Source organism: Aptenodytes forsteri, unplaced genomic scaffold (genome assembly GCF_000699145.1).
Source record: "Aptenodytes forsteri isolate BGI_AS27 unplaced genomic scaffold, ASM69914v1 Scaffold209, whole genome shotgun sequence".
Taxonomy (NCBI): Eukaryota; Metazoa; Chordata; class Aves; order Sphenisciformes; family Spheniscidae; genus Aptenodytes; species Aptenodytes forsteri.
Genome location: NW_008795034.1, coordinates 2,357,244 through 2,375,687, shown reverse-complemented (window position 1 = coordinate 2,375,687; position 18,444 = coordinate 2,357,244). Strand labels below are relative to the sequence as shown.

General features: G+C 42.3%; 1 protein-coding gene across 1 annotated transcript in view; it reads left to right on the top strand.

Moving 5' to 3' along the window:
- The first annotated feature begins 725 nt into the window (after positions 1–725).
- The window catches only part of LOC103896579 (autism susceptibility gene 2 protein-like), a 179,543-nt gene continuing 161,824 nt past the window's right edge, over positions 726–18,444 (top strand). Inside the window, exon 1 of the mRNA XM_009276447.1 lies at positions 726–743. Within this exon, the coding sequence (XP_009274722.1) occupies positions 726–743 (18 nt within the window). The remainder of the gene's footprint in view (positions 744–18,444) is intronic.

Here is an 18,444-nt window from a genome sequence, read left to right as displayed (position 1 = left end):
TCGTAATTGGCATTATGTTTCAGCTCTGAACTGACTGCACGTAGAATGCATGCATTTGGGATCCACATCCTTAGTTTAATACATACTAAAATATTTACTCTTGTCTGCTGTTTCAGACTACTTATGAACGAGCAAGAAAGAAATTTTTTTTTATGTCCTGCCACTAGTTCCTGTGTCTTTTTAGCAGAGAAAATTACTATTCAGGAAAGTTGTATCACTGGGCATTAGGAGGACTGGATCATTAATATTTAACTGTGTTGGAAGTAGAAAGCACTGTAACAATAATAATAATTTGCACTTGCACAGCACATTTCTCCTGAGGATCTTATAGCACTTTACAAACCATTTAATTAAGCCTTACTAAATCCCTCTGAGGTTTATTATTAGTCCCATTTTACAGATGGTTAAGCAAGGGCATAAAGAAGTTAAATGGTTTGCCTAAATGAGTTAGTGGCAACAATAAGCATGTACTTCAGGAGTCCCGACCACATCTCTCCTCTCTAACAGAGAAGGTATCAAGTGACCATAGCGTCTTGCCAGCAGCGAGCAGAAGAGCGTAACAGCTGAAAGCTAGAGGAAGGTGAAGTGTTTTGAGATAGTTCACTGTAAGTACTCTCTGGAAATGGCATGATGCTGCAGATTGATTTTATTATCGCCTGGTGCCTTGGCTGTAGAGGAGGTACCCAGCACGTACTCACCTTGGCTGAGGGGCCCAAGAGCCCACGATGTGGGAGCAAGTGGGGGTAAGTCCTGGCTCTCCACCTGGCCAAGGGTCCTGTGTTTCATCCCTTCATTCACCAGGGACATGTCCACTGCTCTGTTTCCACCCTGTAAGAGACTGGTGCTTTTTTTTTATCGGTGCTGCAGCTTTGGCCAGCCAGGAACTTACTTCATCAAGTAAGGAAAGAAGTTCTTGCCACCGGACTTAAAATTATTCATATCATTAGCAGCTGCTTCTCCTCAGATGCCCAACATGAAAGGTGGGTTTATCAAGACATAAAGCAGAAGCATACAGGCAAAGGGGAACTTGTGCTCACTGCTTAGCTGAGAACCACTTAGGAGGGTGTTCGTGTACAAATGCATTAGATTATGGTTAAGCAGCTTATGGACATAAAAACACATTAGAACTTTACAGCATGCTATAAATTACAGTTTTGCGGCATTCACAGCCACAATGTTAGGTAATTACATTCATTAATCTACTACTAAGAGCACATAAAGTTGCCTCCCAAATGGTACTGTGTGTGCTTGTGCTCAGCTGGGAACGTGCTGAGAAGGGCCTCCCCTCCCCCATGTCTTCCTCCACCACTACTCTGCCTTGCTCGGAAACTTTCCGATTTTATGATGGTTTTCAGCAGACCAGACTTTCAAACATACCGGTCTTAACATTTAGGATTCACAGTGGAAGAATTTCTGATAATCTTGTCTCCTACAGCTGTAAGCTTTTTCTAATAAGCTGTAAGCTGTGTATGGACTTATTGCAGTCATTTCGCTAAGAAGAAGTTATTGCTGCTTGTCCCTTAGGTGATCCATTTGTGCTCTGCCACCTGATATTTAGTAGTCCCTGTAATTGTTAGCCTCAGCAGCTAATATTCTGTTGACACTTGCTTGGCCTTAGGTTGAGCATCTCATGCTTCATTTTGTTCTGTGCAGAAATATTTCGTCTAATTAGAGCAGACTCTCAGCTGGTACAAATTCAGATAACTGCATTTGTATGTCTCCAGGTTGAATGTCTGTCCCACTGACCATTTCCCTTCTTTTTCTTTCTTTATCTTGTGGTGTGGGGAAAGGCTTTCAAACCATTTGTTTGAGGCGCAGCCTTGTTCTGTATGAGCAGAGTCTTCTGTTTCCTTTTTGTTTTGAAAGACTCTTCATAGCCATTTTTTTTTTCCTCTCCAAGGAACCAAGCTTTATGTTTGATATCTTCTACGCTAGGACAACAAGCTCTCTAATCTCTGTCATTCAGCCACATGGTCACTGGGACTTTCCGTGTATTTTTAGCTATGAAAATAGGAGAGCAGAGAGTTGCGTACTAACCAGTGTATTCTCTGTTCTTAATCTTTTGGAGCATGTTAGGAAACAGAGTCTATGGAAATTCCTCGGAGAACTTCGTCCAGTTTCAGTGACTGCTGAGCAGGGTACACATGTGAAAAGTACTGCTCAGTTAGAAGGCTAAAAGTAACAGAAGCAGAACAGCAGACTGGCTTAGCACCCTGAATTTTTAAGAAATTGAGCTACTAACATAGATTCAGCATCTCAGTCCTTGTAAGAACTTAAACATACCCCAAAAATCAAAGAAAAAGCCCTCAAAAAGAAGCTCACACCCAATGATGAAGGTATGAGTCCATTCAACTCAAACTTAAGTAAGTCGGAAAGCAAAATCTATTCTCTTTTGTTTGTAAAACTTAAATGAATCTGATTATAAAACTTAAGCTTGGACAAGTCAACAGGAGTAGAAGACTTGTAGGAATGACCCACTACTTATATGTCAGTTCATTAATTGGGTTTTCAGTTGCTGATCTCCTTTCACATCAAGATTATCTTTACAGCCATATAAAAAAGCCATGAAGCTACCTGTGCTACTGAAGTAGGAGCAGCCATTATGTGAGAGAGTGACAGATGCTTAATCATTAAACAAGACAGTCTTCAGTGAAAGGCATTCATCTATTTGCTAAATAGATGTAGTTTCAATGACACTTGAGCACTCCAGTTTCTAGGGAATTTCTTTGCCATTACTGACAAATTTATTATCCTGACCATTAAATTAATAAAATACAGAGCTCACAGCAACAGCTTTTTGAGGGAAGTGATTTTTTTGGTGCCACAGAAAACCCCTCCAGCCCCATGTCCCAAGCTGTCATCTGCCGATTGCCCTGGATCTCCATGTCTAATGACCAGAGGAGGTGGAAGAAGGCAGCTCCAGCATCTCTTAACTATGGGACAGGACGACAGGACAGGAGGTGCACATTTGGCAGGGGTAAGCCTCCCATTGGAAACGACTTGCTTTCATGCACCTTGCCCAGCTGTAGTTCAGTGCTGTCCGTAGCAGGCTGCTTCTGCCCAGGGTAGAAACATGAACCGCTCTGGCCCATCATGCAGACACAAGCTGCCTCTCAGCTGCTGGTGTGCTTTGGTATCAGCACCAATGTGCTGCTTGTTCACATAAGCAAGAACTGTAGTAATGGCCTTTGTTTCTGGGAGAACAGCAGTTGCAGGGAAACAACTGCCTGGTAAATCACATCTTTAAGTTTGACGCTGTGTCTGCCTGTTACCTGCTTTGCTTCAGCCTACCTTTTAGGTGGTACATTGAGATATGCAGCTGCATTCATGTGGGCTTTGCTTCCCTTTTTTTCCATATGTAAGCATCAAGAAATCAAAATCCTTATTTTTAAGGGCAGTGTGTGTCTCCCTGCTGCCAGGCAGCCTGGCTCGTGGGGCCGCAGCCAGGCAGCAGCAGGGAGAGCCTGTAAGCCAGGCCAGCAGCCTGCTCGAACGGAGATAAATTGGGGTCCTGCAGCAGAGCATCAAGACAGAAGGATGTTGTCAGAGCTGGATGTTTAATGTCACGTGCAGCTACTAACTTGGTTCTTGCTCTCCTGACAAAACGCTGCCATTTTGGGTTAGCGTCAGAGTCGTGGAGCCGAGTGATCGTCAGCGCTCATGTATCACTAATGCCATCTGTGTCATCTGCGGAGCATCCCATAAAGCATCTAGAGAAAGCGATAAACACGAGCTTTCTCTTAATGCTGGAGTACCATGGTGAATCTTTGCTTCCCTTACTCACACACGCGGTCTCAGAGCTCACATAACACTGAGTGCTTTACTACTCTGCTCAGGCGTTCAGTGACTTAATTGTGTGATGGTATTGATGTCAAATTTAACAGCCACTGTGTGTATTGACTATAGCTTCATTGGTTGCTGCTAGAACATGCTGTGCCATTGCCCTGCTATTCATTTAGCTGTTTTGGTCCATTTATTAGATATTACAGAGATTTTCCTTTTCTGGACAGAACTGGTAGTGATTTCTGCAGTGGAAACCTATTGGGAATGACTCTAATCTAGTTTCTGAGGATTTGTTTATTGGGGCAGCACATGCTGGGCTAATTTCAGGGTACACATTCCATGGTATCTTTTCTATCCACAAGTGAAGTTTTAATGAGGGCATGCAGTACTCAGACAGCAGCTTTTTTTTTTTTTTTCCTCTCCTATTTTCCACCCAAAAAGCAGCAAAAGCAAAATTGGCTCAGTCAGTATTTATTGGCAAATTAGTGTTCCTAAAGACTTCCTTTTGCTTGTTCTTTTCTGGAGCTTGGAGAAATAAGATTTCACGTAATGCATCTGGGATTGGATTACTGGATTGAATTTTGCAGAGTACACTAGGGATAGCTGAGCCTGTTTAGAAAGCAGCTAAGCCCCTCTAAGTCAGTAAAAATTCAATTCATGATAGTCAATGAGGGATTTTTCGGTGTTTTTTGTTTTGGGTGGTTTATTTGCTGTTGGATGGTCGTGTTTCCTTTGAGGTGTTTTATCAAGGTTTATTAAGCTTCTGGTGGAGGCGATGGTGGGATACAGCCTTTCCCTGAAAAACAGGAAGGAAGAAAGCATCCTGGAAGCTGATGTCCCTCAGCTGCTTGCTTGTTGAACACAAACATTAATTCTTATAGGAGCTCTTCAGCTGAGTTTATATGTTGTGACCATTTTGGAAAGCCACAGAAACATGAAGATGTTCAAAATTTATCAAAGCTGAGGTTGTGATTGGTTATTATTTTGCATCTGGTCTTTTGTGTACTCACGAGCTCCCGCTCCTCCCTTCCCTCCCTCCCCCTTCTCTCCTGCTGTGAGTTGAGGTTTTGGTCCTCAAAACCAGGCCAACCACATTATTATAGCGCAGATGGCAATAATCTCTGTGTGTGATTCTGATAACAGATCTCAGGACGCAGCAGGGTTTGGGAAATTCCAGCTCTCCTGCAGGGATGGATCTCGTCCCAGAAGAATAGTGTCTGAATTTAGATTCTGTTTCTCTCTGTAAAATTTACCTGAATTTTTTTTCTGGACTTCCTTTTGTGTTTCTTAGGCCAGTGGCACTGTGTTGCTGGTGCTTCTGGTTCTTTATGCTTGGAACTGAATTTTTTGGAAGAGAACATCAGAGAAGCCTGCACAGTGCTATGCCGGCCTAATTAAGGAGAGGTCTGAATGTCTGAACCTGGGGAGGTAGCTGGGCTAATCTAGAGGGAAAGGAGAAGCGGGCAGGCTGGCAAATTTCTCAGGGTGTGGAATAACTTTTAGTAAAGTCATCAAGATCAAGAAAGGAGGAAAAAAATAATTCTGAATGAGGTAAAGACTGCCATGGGAGGAAACCATAAAATATTTTGTTGAAACCCTGTCTAATATCTTTTAGAGCCCTATGCATCCTATAATAGTCCTGAGAAGGAGGTTGCAGAAATGTGGTATGAGAGAGGACTGTACCTTCCTCGCCCTTAAATAGGAAATGGGCAAAGAAGCAAAATGCTTTTGCTCTTCTAACAGGAAGAAATAATGGTTTTCTAGGTGAGGTTTAATGCTCTCAGCAAATCTTTGCAGCTTATGTTTTTACATTATAGTCGTTTTCTTGAGTCAGACATCCCTGCTGCCTGTTAAGTAAACACAGAAAGCATAGATTATCAGTTAAGAGTATCGACAGCATTTCAAGTGCTATCAGAGAACATTTAATTCAGTTTAATTTTGTGATAAATCTCATGTTTAATCCTCTGGTTGCTCTGTAATCATGTCTCTATTGATCTTTTCTGAATGACTGCATGCAGTTTAATAAACTTTGCCATTAACCCGAGCTTTCTAAAGGGGGAGATTGATTCCAGTATCAAGTCCGATAGAACCAATAAGCACCTGAACATCATTAAATCTGTCCATTGTAAAACATTTGCATTAAGATCAAAGTAAAAGTGTAGAGGTGAATTTGCAGCTTATTAGAGAAGGAGTTTGCAATCGGAAAGTCTCAGTATGTCAGTCAAAATCAGCAGCAGTTTTCAGCCTGGCTGATTCAAGCTGACACCTCCTTTCATTTCTTATTTCTCAAATCCGTCTTTCATCCTATTGAGCGACCTCCTTCCCTCTTTTCCCAGCCATAATTATATCCTTTAATTTATTCCATCTTTTTCACTCCAGGCATTTGTTTAGTCCAGGTTTTTGAGGTCATTTTTGCCTCATAATAAAACTAGAGTTTGGGTGTCCTTTCGAAGTATTGGTTTGGATTTTCTGTCCTGAACTTCTTTTATAAGGAGTGCCCTAGTTACATGAGATGTAAAATAGGCTAGGGAATGGGGGCCAGGTTATAGAACTGAAAAAAAGGGATGACCTTCTCAAATTCCATCTTCTAAGGCCTGTTCCCACTGCTCCTCACAGGGGCCATCTCACATACTCCAAATGCCAAAGTGCATTTGGCAATTTGGCCTGGATCCGTAAGGGTATGTAAGAGCATTGCTTGCACAGGGACCTAACACCAGCTGAATTGCATTGAAACGAAGCACCTGAATTCCTTGTGACTGAGAGTGCGTTGGTGGCCTTGGGAGCATTTGTGCACCTCCGTGATGTTGGGCAGGCGAATGGTCCCTCCAAACACAGTGGGTCTGACTCTCGGGAAGTACAAGGGAAGAGGGGACTGGCACAGGCTGGCAGGATACCGTCTCTTGTGCAATTTTGCTGTTTGGTCTTTTGTGAAAGCAGTGCTGCTCTTCCAGAATAGCTGGTAGGGGATGTTCAAGGGCTATAGGGAGCTTAGAAAGGAAACTGCCTGCAGTCTTTCTTCCCTTCCCCCCCGACTCTTCATTCCCATGCAGGCATCAGAAGTTCTCAACCTGCAGGAGAACAAAGGGTCTTTATTGATTTCAAAGGCTGCAACTTGTGTGGAGAGAGTCGTCGGTGGGGGGAACGATAGCAGGAGAGCGCTCCTTGTGAAGCAGAGGCACTGGCTTGGGACAGAGGAGGAGGATGCGGGGAGCTTGTGGTGAGGGAGACAGGAGGAGACCGATCCTCCTGGAGGGGGACAGAGATCGAGAGTTGTCTGGAATTAGGATGAAGAATAGGGAAGGGGAAATGCTGTGACTCCTCTGTGTTAGGAAGGGGAATAGGACATGCAGGGAGTGTATAGGCATGGGAGGGAAAAACATGAGAAAACAAGAACTAAATACACATACATGCAGCTGAGCCATAGCAGTGAGACTGTCCTGAATGAAAGGCAGAGAAAAGGAGATGCAGATGCTTTCCTCTTCCAGTATGGACGATGGAGAAGAGACAAAAGACATGGCTTACCTATTCCACGCATCAGTTGGAGGAGAACAGGGAGATGCAAGAAGTACCTGCTTGGCAGGAGGCTTGTAGGAAGCCCCTGGGTATGGAGATGAGGAGGTGCAAGAGGCAGGGAAGAGGGCTGCAGCAGTCTCACAGGGCATACCCCAGGAACACGCTGGCTGTGGTTGGTTGGCCTGATGAAGTTGAAGGGCCGCAGAGGCTTGGAAGATGAGAGACTGACTTTGCTACTGTTTCCAAAACGAATGAATAGCGCAAGCCCTGGGATGTTTTATGGTGTGTAGCAGTTGGACACTGTTATATTTCTTATCCAGAAGATGGCTGCCTTGATCTAGGTCTGACCGGAGGGAGATGTGCCAACCGCTCCATGAACCCGCATCACCTTTGCAGTGTCTTGTTTGCTTTTTCCAAGCATGTTTGCAGCCCCCTTTGTTCCTGTGGTGCCTGATCCATTTACCTCTTTAAGTATTTAGCATTAGGCCGCGCAGATGAAACAGGATGTGGTTTTACTTCCATTTTACAGATGAGCACTGCTGCACAGAAGGGCTAAAGGCCCAAATTTGCAGAGCCATTTATTTCCTTTGGAAAACCAGTCAATGGGAATGAAATCGTTTTAGGCCCCTGAATACCCGCTTTGTGGATCGGGGCTTAGCTTACTACTGCAGGTCATGGAGAGAGTCAGTGGAAGATCAGGAATTTCAACATAAGTCTCCAAGTACCCACATTAATAACTTACCATCTCAGTCTGGCTAGCTCTAATCCTGTGCCTGGCAGGGTACAAGTTGTGATAAGATCAGACAGGAGAGATTTGGATACCGGCACCAACAAGCAGCTTAGAAAACAAATCTTTAATAGGAAAGGTTTCTTTCCAAGTGCAGACTGATTCCTGCTTATGGTTCTAATTCTCTTCAACATATTCCGTAGCTCTTGAGAGATGCATTGCAGAGCTTTATCTGCTTTCTGCTCGAGGCAAGTTTTTACAGAGAGACAGCAGTTCGGATGCTTCCTACAGAAGAAATGGTTACAAGTTCAGTTGAGACAGCCGGGTATACAATAAAATGTGGTTTGAATTTAAGTATTGCTCAAGCAGTATGATTCACAGTTTTCGTAACTCCTCGCAAGTTTGCTGGAGGCATTAGCAAAGCTCTTGACTTGAGATGTTCTGTTTTGGAACTGGATTCCCTGACTGTGCATCCCTACCAAGTTAAATCTGTAGCTTCTAGGTGGCAATAAACAAGAAATATTACAGAAATTGCTTTTCCAGCCACTGAATAGCCCTGAATATTAGATGACATTTCAGTTTTAAAAGATCTATCCACAAAGTAGCTTTAAAAAGTTGAATATTTGCAGAAGACATCATATTTTCAGCCATGGCACAACTGTAAAGGAGATTTTCTTCATCTTTTTCTGTGGTGTATGAGGTAGCTTTACAGGGTCTGTGCCCTGTAATAAAACTGAAGAAAGTAGTCATCTCTGGTTTTCCCTTTTTATTTATTCATGCTATCTTCTGTGCCCGTTCAACTGGAGACTCCGTATTCTAAATACAGGATGGAATGGAAGAACTGTGTTTCCCCTCCTAGGAGCTGCTGAATATACCTGATGGTTTTTTGGGTGATGCTACGTTTGGAGCATCCACTGGCCTAAAGCTGAAACAAATGCTTTGTTGCAAGGATGCGATGTATCAACAGAAGTGGAGAAATAAAGACAGACAGCATGTGTGGCAGTTATCCAGTGGGTCTGATTCTCTGCATTTGGTACGGTGGCTTATACCTTTGTAAAGTAACAACAAAATAGGTCCGGTATTTATTTCATCTGTGTATATGAGTGAGGACTCTTGAGACAGGAGCAACTTACATCTATTTTGTAAGTGGTGCGAAGGACAAGGCAATGATAAATCTTGTCTGTTATGCTAAGCTGTGCTTCTGAACTGCAGAGAGGGGGATTTGCCAATGATCAGCACTGTACAAGAATGTAATCCCTCTGGTTTTTTGATCGTCAAATTTATCTTCACTCTATCTGTTTCCTAGGGGAAGAATAAGCTAGCAAATGGAAAGGTTACGTATTGCTCTATTTCTTAAACTTTTGTTCTTTACTATTTTTTTCAGCCTGAATGCTAGAAGGACGTTTCTTTTGCAGATGGGAAGTTGAACCGTTGTTTCTTTTTTTCCCTCTAATTGCACAAAGGTTCTGATCCTTTTCCTAATAAAGAATATTACCAAGCTCACCTTAAGTGATGCAGTCCTCTGGTCCTATCTGAGCTCTCTTTCTTTCTCTCTCTCTCTCTCTCTCCCCCCTTATTTTCTAATCACTGTTCTTTCATTTTAAAATCTGCCTTCATCAGTCTTTTGTGTGAGGTTGTATGCCACATGCCAAGAACAGTGGGAGAGTTAAGTGGTTCCCAGGGAAGGAGAAAGAAGATCAAGAGGAGTATGAGACAGTAAGAGCTTAGAAGACAGAGAAGCTAGTGTGTTAAGTAGTTAGACTTCTTGACCCATGAGATAGAAAAGAGTTGTTTCAAAATAGATTTTTATTTCAAAAAGCTCAATAATTATAACACATTATTATGTGTAGGTTTTTGGTTTGGTTAAAAAATCTGCAGGTTGGAGCATTTACCATCTGGCATAATCCATGCGTAGTTCTTCTAATTCTGTCCTTTTTCCTTGCTTATTTCTGTATTGTCTGTCCAAAGAGCTTGGTTGGTCCTGCTTGCTTGCATGTGCAGAGGGATGCCTCCGGTTTCCCTGTGTGCTTGTAAGGCTTCATTTGTGATACAGAAATAAATGACGTGGGTGTTTCCATCTCTCCCTGTTCTCTCCCTGTATAGCACAGTTTCCTAGTTGTTTTTACCTATGTTGTCTCAAAGCGGTTTCTTTGTCTTGACTCCTGGAGAAGCAGATTTTCTGGTCTAGTCTTGAGGCTAACATGGCAGCAAAGCTAACCTCTTCTGTGGTGTCCCGACTCAGTTCCTTTCTGTGGCCGTGATATTTTAGTGAGCATTGTGAGACCTTCAGAATACATTGGACTTCCATGGTGCTGTACCATCTTTCCGCAAGACAAGGAATACAGAGGTGCTTCTGATTTGATTTACAAACCATAATACATTTTTTATGACTGCTGAGTGCTGTGCTAATGAATGGTGCCAGTGTGAGAGCCCGGAGGCTGAAGTCATCTGTTTAGCCCTAGTGCAGGAACAGCAGGGATGAGAGCCGTCTGAGCCCACATCCGTTTATTCTAACCCTACCAATAAGGGGGGGTACCCTTTAAATGTAAGACTTATTGGCCCACTAACTCCTTGGCCTCGGTCCGTGGCCTGCCAACGAAAGCGCCATTTGAATTATTCAGTGAACAGCATATGTATCTGGAGAGTGGAGAAGCCCACAGTCAGCTTCGTGCCAAAGACCCCGCTGGAGGGAAATATGATTTCATTGCAGAAGTCTCCTGGTAAAGCTGGCAGGACATTGGGCAAAAATAAAGGACTGATTCTTTTGGACGTGACATAAACAAGATTAAAAGGGGACATATTCTCTACTTAAAGCTAAGAAAACAATGTAATTTGGTCCTAAGACGGCATGTCTATTTTGGTCAGTATATGCAGATCTTGTATAACTACAGATACAAACATACAAAATTTTTATTTTTGGGAGAAAGTTTGAAATTTTAAAATTTCGTATTACTCAGTGTGGTACTTGATAACTGTTCAGCTGGACTCACTCCACCATGAAAATCCCATTTTCCAAGGAGAAAAAATTTTGGCCCTGCTGTGACGCGAAGCTGACCCTTGAACTCAGGTGCAGGCATCTGCGTGAAACATAAGACGGTCCCACCCCGTGCCCGCAGTCACCTGCATTTCTGCATCAGATCAAGGCGTTGCTGTGCATGGCTTGACTATATAGAATAACAGTGCTGTATACAAATATGGGATCATGACTGTAAACGTGGAAATAGTATGTTGTAGCACAGGGAACAAAACAAATTCACCTTTGTTTTAGGAGGTGGCTTAATACTTCTCTCTCTCTGCCTAATCTATAATTGTAACTCAGCAGCACAAGAGCAGTGAAGCCCTCTTTGTTGGCATGAAGATTTAAAGCGAGCATCCCTAGGGACTATTTTTCTCCCCACACCCCTTTTCTATTTCTTTTCATTCCTCAAACAAAGAAAATAAACACTTCATGAGAATGTGGCCGTGCTGCTCACAGGATATATCAAGTACGTTTATTTAAGGCCCAGCACTGTGAAATAAACCCAGGGCCAGCGGGAATAGATTTCCCTTGGCTGCAAGGGCTGCATACTGTGTGAGCAGTCTCGGAGATGTAAGTTATGTAAAGCATGTCTGGGACGGAGTGTTTTGTTACCGGTAACACGCCTGTTGTGTTAGGAGCACTCAGAGTCGTGCCCTGAATTCTGCCAGAGCTCGTGCTCACGGAGCGGTGATGGGCCAAAAGGGCAGCCAGTGTGGGCAGGCACAGCCCTGTTTGCTGTGAGATCTGCCCTGGATGCTTTACCAAGTAAAAGAGGTTGTAGGTGATTGAAAGACAGGGACTTATCGAAGATGATTTGAAAAGTTTGAAAGACTGTACGTGGAGGAGTTGGAGAGAACGTGGCTGAGATGATGCCAGCAGAGGACGCAGATTCCCTGCTGGGAGAGGCCAGTTCTTGCTGGTATTTCAGACAGCATATACTCAAAAAAGGCAGAGTCACAGGTGTAATGAAGATGATTTAGTCAAATCTGCAAGAAAGAGGTAACCTTGGACTTTGCTAACAACTTGTGTAAGACCTAGAAAAATCTCTAGAAAAAACACGATGGGACTTCTAGACTGGCAGAAGCTGGGTGGAGTAAGAGCTTCAGGACCTCTTTCTTTTGGCAGGAGTACGCAGGTTTCTGGCTAAGTCAGTCTGAGCAGAATCAGCTGTGTGTACTTTGCCTTCTACAAAACTGGGCAGCTTCAAGAAAGCAGTTCAGTGGCTCTGTAATCTAAGCTGGCATTGCTCAGCACTTTCTTGGACACTAGCTCCAAAAGTAGGTTTTTCCTAACTCTTGATTGCACGGACTCCAGTAATTTGGATGAGTGTTCTCCACAACTGTAGCGTGGTATGGTATAGTATTTTGAGTGACAAAACTGAGAAGGGAGAGGGGAGGATAAGGCTGAGAATACCACATCGTGTTTGAAAAAGATGAAATAAATGAATGGCAATCAGTTGCTCTGATATTCATCTTCAGGTATGACATCAGTTTTTGCCAGCTTCGATTTCATAGGGCCTCTTTGGCATAACAGCTGGCATTGTAGTCTTAGATTTCAGCTAAACGTTTGTTTTGTGTAGCATCTGTAGGCTTAGTGAATACTATGAAAAATGTTGTATAAGACTGTCCGTTTTGCTTTTCAGAGAAGTTGCTCCAGCTGTTTTGTAGAACTGGGTGCCTTTGAAATCTTGAGTAGTTACATTCTGCTGTTGTCAAAGTTAGTGTGTAGGAGTAAGTTTTAATCTTTTGTACTCAAATACTTGAATAAAATTGCTTTTTAAACATGCTTTTTATCATGTCAAGGTAAAAATTTGAGTGTATGCTCATATTCAGCAGTGTCAAAACAGATAAGAACAAGCTTAAGGATTTTGCTAAAATCCCACTGAATGCCGTGAGACTTAGACACACATGTACATGTAATTAAACATGAGAAAGTTATTCAGGTAAGGCACAGAAACAATATTATGTAGTCTGTGTGAATAATCACAAAAGAACAATGCAGATCTCATTTGAAGTATCAAGTGCCATAAATTGTTGAGAAATAGAGTGTCTGCATCCAAACACACAGTATGCTGAAGAAAGGCATGGTCTGTTGGTTGAACTTACAAACAGGGAAGGACATTTATTTTGCTGAGTAAAATACTTCTTTTAGATTACTTCTTAGGTCTAGTGCGTTAGAAGAAGTCAGTCACAGTGTACTTGTGCTAAAGAGTGACTGCTATCCCATTACAACAATAAACAGTGTAAAATCTAAGTAGAAAAGAGTTGACAGCCATATATTCTTTCAATAATGCCAGGTAGAACACAATTTAAAGTGTGTAACCATGGCTGAGTTGAGGAGTAGTATGTGTACAGGATCCCTTGTTTCCATTTGCCTGATGTATGTAGCGGACAACTATGTATTTAAGTTCCTCCAAGTTTGGTTTTTTTTTAGTTTGGCCCTTGTGTTTTTATGAATTGTGATGCCGCTGTTAATAATATAATGGCTGAGTTGAGGAGTAGTATGTGTACAGGATCCCTTGTTTCCATTTGCCTGATGTATGTAGCGGACAACTATGTATTTAAGTTCCTCCAAGTTTGTTTAGTTTGGCCCTTGTGTTTTTATGAGTTGTGATGCCGCTGTTAATGATATAATGGCCTACTTTATTTCTTGAAGATCCTGAAGTCATTTACTCAATCCGGTTCGACTTACTCTGGAGTGGGAGAGTCTTCTCTTATTGAGACCCTTTCCCACCTGTTACCGAAGCTGGAAGGCGCACGGTGAGGGAGAGGATTGCAGGAGGGTTTCCTCTTGCTGATACGAGTTGAATGTAATTAGAATCCAGTTTTCCTCTGCCTCCATCTCCTATTTAGTATGTGGCATTGAGGGAGGCCATCGCACTACATATTTTAGAAACAATTATCTGTGTCCTTATAATATGTGGTGCTTACTAAAGCCAGATTTGCAGGAGTGCTCAGCACTCCCAGTAGCTGCTGAAATCAGTGAAGGCTGTGCTTCGTTAGATGAAGTGCTCTGTAGAGCTAAGTTCTCTGAAAAATCAAATCTTAGGTGCTTCCTAATGGGTGCTTAAAATTAGCAGATGTTTTTGACCTGAACATGTCAGGACTGTTGTTGCCACCTACAAAATGGAAATAGTGAAATACCTTCATCTAGCTAAACAGCTGTAAAATAGGTCATTGATGTTTGTTGAGCATCTGATGCTGTAGTGAGAAGCTGTATAGAAAAGCCTTTGAGGAAATTAATAATTGCGCATTCGGAGGAGGGTGTGAATGGAGTGTAAGTAAACAAGTTTCAGGTCCACATGCTGGACAAAGAGGAGAAAACAAAATCGCGAGTGGCTGCTTATTAGCTGAATACCTTCCATTCTGCACAGGGAAATAAGAGCATGTGATCTTCTAATTAAAGATTGTATCATGACACATATGCACAAGAGGGCTGAATTGAGGTGGTGGTTGCAGCCTTAATCCTAGCCTTTCATAAGTTCCAAGTCCTTGACTTCGTAACCTCAACAATGTTGCTTTAATGTAGTTTTTTGTGTGTAATTTAAATCAGCAGCACCTGAAAAGGAACCTTCTGTTTATCAATGATATTGTTAACAAATGATTTGGGGATGAAAAATCAAAGCAATCTCTTTGCTACAGAAACGCTTTTATAAAACATATCTCAAGCAGACAGCAACTTGCTTTTCTATTGTTTTGCCTTCATCTGTAATCACCACATAGCGTCCTGCAGCCTGGTACAGCATTTCATCTTCAGTCTGTTGCACAACCTTTTTTGCACAACACTGAACTACTTTGTTTTCAGATTCCAGAGAGATGCGGGAGACAATGGATTGTAATTTTATGAAAACAAAGCAAGATTAAACCTTTCTGCAGAGGTCTTGTGACTTGAAGAAATTGCTGGGATTAGTGGATGGGCTACTGTACCCACTACGGTTGACATCATGGCTCTCTTCACCAGTCCCTTGTGTCCTAAAATACCATAATTTCCACACTTTGAGAATCCTTTTCTCTTTTGCACTGCACTTTACACCTGCCTTCCTTTCTCCCTGGTGTTGTTTTATGAGTGTTTGCAATTTTTTCCCCCGGATAAATGCTTTTGAGGAACTAATTGTGCATTCAGAAGAATACACAGTGCGTTTAGCTATCTTATCTGGAGGGAAATGAATGACTCTTATAAACGTCTCATTTTCTGATTTTGAAAGATTGCAGGGACTAGTCAGTGCATTGTTTTCAGACCTTTACGTCTTCTTGTTACTGCTAGAACTAAAATAACGAATTATGAAATGCGAGAGAGGGGTATTGAAGTCTTAGGGCATTTTCATCCATCAGCTATAAAAATTATTCCCAAATGTAACGGAAAACCCAGTATGAGTCGATGAAGACTGTCAAGATGCGATGGCAATTTTGGTACCCTCAGACTGGCACCGTTTCCTGATTCTGAGGGGGGTTTGGTTCAGTTTGTGCAGCTGTTTGTGTGTGGTGCTCTACTGGATTCCCAGCTAGCGATACCCACTGCCTGATGCTAACGAAGCTGCAGTATTTCTCTCAGCTGTACTCTCTAGGCATCTTAATTTCTTGCAAGCTAAATTTTTGTAACAAATTGTCTCAGCGAATATGGAGGTGGTGGTTTTGCCAGTGTTTGTGTGTTTTTTCATAGGAAGCCCTTTGGCTGCTTCTTGCTTCTCCTCACGTGACGTCCCTGGCAAATGAAGCACTTCTGCAGCTGACAGCCAGGGCCGAGGTGCTGAGTCTGTCTTACAGTTGTGTCCATAACTTGGAAAGAATTTCAAATCAACTTGTGTAGCTAGTGAGAATGTATTCCCCCCCCCCCCCCTTAATTGGCTTCTTCCTTCTGCACTAGTGTTCCTGATCAAATGTGAATTGCTTGTACCTTGAATATAGATGAAAGGCTCCAGAAGTACTTTTCTTACAATTCTACTTGACAAGGATGCTTGGATGTCTGAATAGTGGACAGGGGCAAACTGGTAGATTCAAGCTTGCTTTTCTAACTATTTGTGTTTTAAGTGGAGCATTACACTGACATTTCATGACTGTTTAATAATTTTGGGTTTTTTAAAAGTGTCTAAGTGTCTTATTTCTTTATATGAATTTTATTGTTGGAGCGAGGGATAAATTGTTGGGCTCTGATAGAAAGCTGTTGTGGACTTTAGCAAGAACCTGAGGAGCAAATAATTGTAATATAGTTGTAGACTGATGCAGTTATTATTTGGTTTTACTAGCCCTGCACTGTAATCTGCTTTTGTTTTTAATAATCAGTTTTTAAAAGTTGCACTTTACTGGGGTCATGTTCAGTGCAAATTCAGAAAGTAAGTTCTTGGAACACCAGAATCACAACGATAATCCACAAGGATGATTTGGAAAGATCAAGGCTTGAAATCCCTGAGCAGCACCTGAAATTTTCATCCAGATAAGTGCCTGCAGTGCGTTTGCTACACAGTGCATTTACAGCATTGCTTTTCATCAAGTGTTCCCATAGAAAAATCCTTTAATAAGGCGTGGAACAGAGTTCCTGTTGTTTACATGTAGTTTTTAAGTCGTCATCAGAGGGAAGGTGGCTGGAGGGCAAGGGCAGGAGGAAAGGGCAGCAGCGATGTACTGGCTCTCGGGTGAGATTCATGGGGGTGAAGCGTGTACCCCGCAAAGCAGTGTGAAGCACTGCTCGGCTGCCACTGAGGATCTGATCTATAATTAATGAGCTGTCATTTACATAGCAAGAAGATGGACTCTCCTGAAATAAATCAGGCATAGCTCCCTGAAAGCTTAACACTTGATGAGAATGCAGTGTGTCCTTCAAGCCTCCCACCTTGAGAAATTATCTGATGTACCCACGGAGGCTGCTTCTCCTCCCCTCACCAAATGCAGGGCTTGGATTGAAATTGTTAATATTAATTGGAGCTGAGATGATTGCAATGCCACCCCATCAGGCTTCAGCAGCCCTCCTGCTCCCTGACGTCGCGGCAGGAGTCTGTTCAGCATGGGCGGCTCTTCTCCGCTATGGCACGTACAGTGGTATCAGGTTGATTAATGTGCCCAATAGAAATAAAACAAATGGAAATTTTTTTAGATTATACGGTACACTCATAAATATTAATGCACTTCTGTATTGAATTGCATGTAATTACATATTTATACATTTAAGTCACCTTCCTGATACACTTAAGGCACTTTACTGATGAAAGATATCTCTGAATAAGATGGTTTTAAACCATGCCTAATATGTTTGTAGGATTTATTTAATAATGTGTGGGCTTGTATGCTGGCAGGAGAGGAGAAAAACCTCCATTAAAGTCTGAATGTGTTGTTCACAGGGTTTGCTACTTAGTTTGAATCGACTCCATGGGTAGCTGCTGAAAAATATGTCTCGACATGAAATATTACTACATCTCCTTATCTATGTAGATAAGGTCTGTGCAGTCCTGTCACCTTAGAGTAATTACAGCTTATTACTCTAATCATGATGATGCCTGAAGTCTGTAATTAAGATTGTGCTGGCTAATGTACTAGCACGTGGCATGGTACAGCTATTGTCCTATCTAAACAACAGAAAGATAAAAATTGGATGAGGGAGAAAGGGCAGAAAGTGGGTAAGTGATTTATGCAGGGCCATGGTTCCCAGCCAAGCGCTGTCTCCGCCAAACCCAACGGCTTCCAAGAGGGCAGAATCCATGTGTGTCCTCCACAGCCTCTTGTGTGCTGCCGTACTGACGGTGTGTCCGAAACAATCCTGGGCAGTTTGCACCCTCAAACATGAGGATCGACACCCCGGGTGATCTCTATTCAAGCTAGTTTTAATGCATACTATCCACCTGTGTCTAAGCTTTTATTATTTTAATGTGTCCTGTTGCAGTCCAGTCTGCAGATGAAGAATTTAATATATATTTCTATATACCTATGTATTTTAAGGCCAAATCGTATATTGGTTGAAAGCAATGAGAGGTTCTACCATACAATTCAGTAATACATGGTTTTGACCCACAGCACTCTGTAATTTTCTCTGCAGCGATGTCAGCTGGTGAAAGGCAGACGGCTGTTCTGGAGGAACATGGTTGTCTAAACACCAATCTTTATGTCTAAATTTCATAGTGAGCCCACCCACCAAACTGGATTCAAGGCCCGCTTTCACAATTTTCAGACTTGCAAGCTATGTACACATGGAGCTCCCTTTCCTCTCTTTGGTCGTGAGCGGAAGAGGCACCTTATTTTTGGAGATTTCTGCAAGTTGTTCCTTCTGTCTTGGAAGATACGTTTTCATAGAGTTTGTAGAAGGCTTTGTGAAGCCAAAGATGTCACTCATCTTTACTGTAGGTATATACACAGAATCTTTCATCCCAATTCTGACATGAACTAAACTTTGCTTTAGGTGTATCTTGACAATTCGT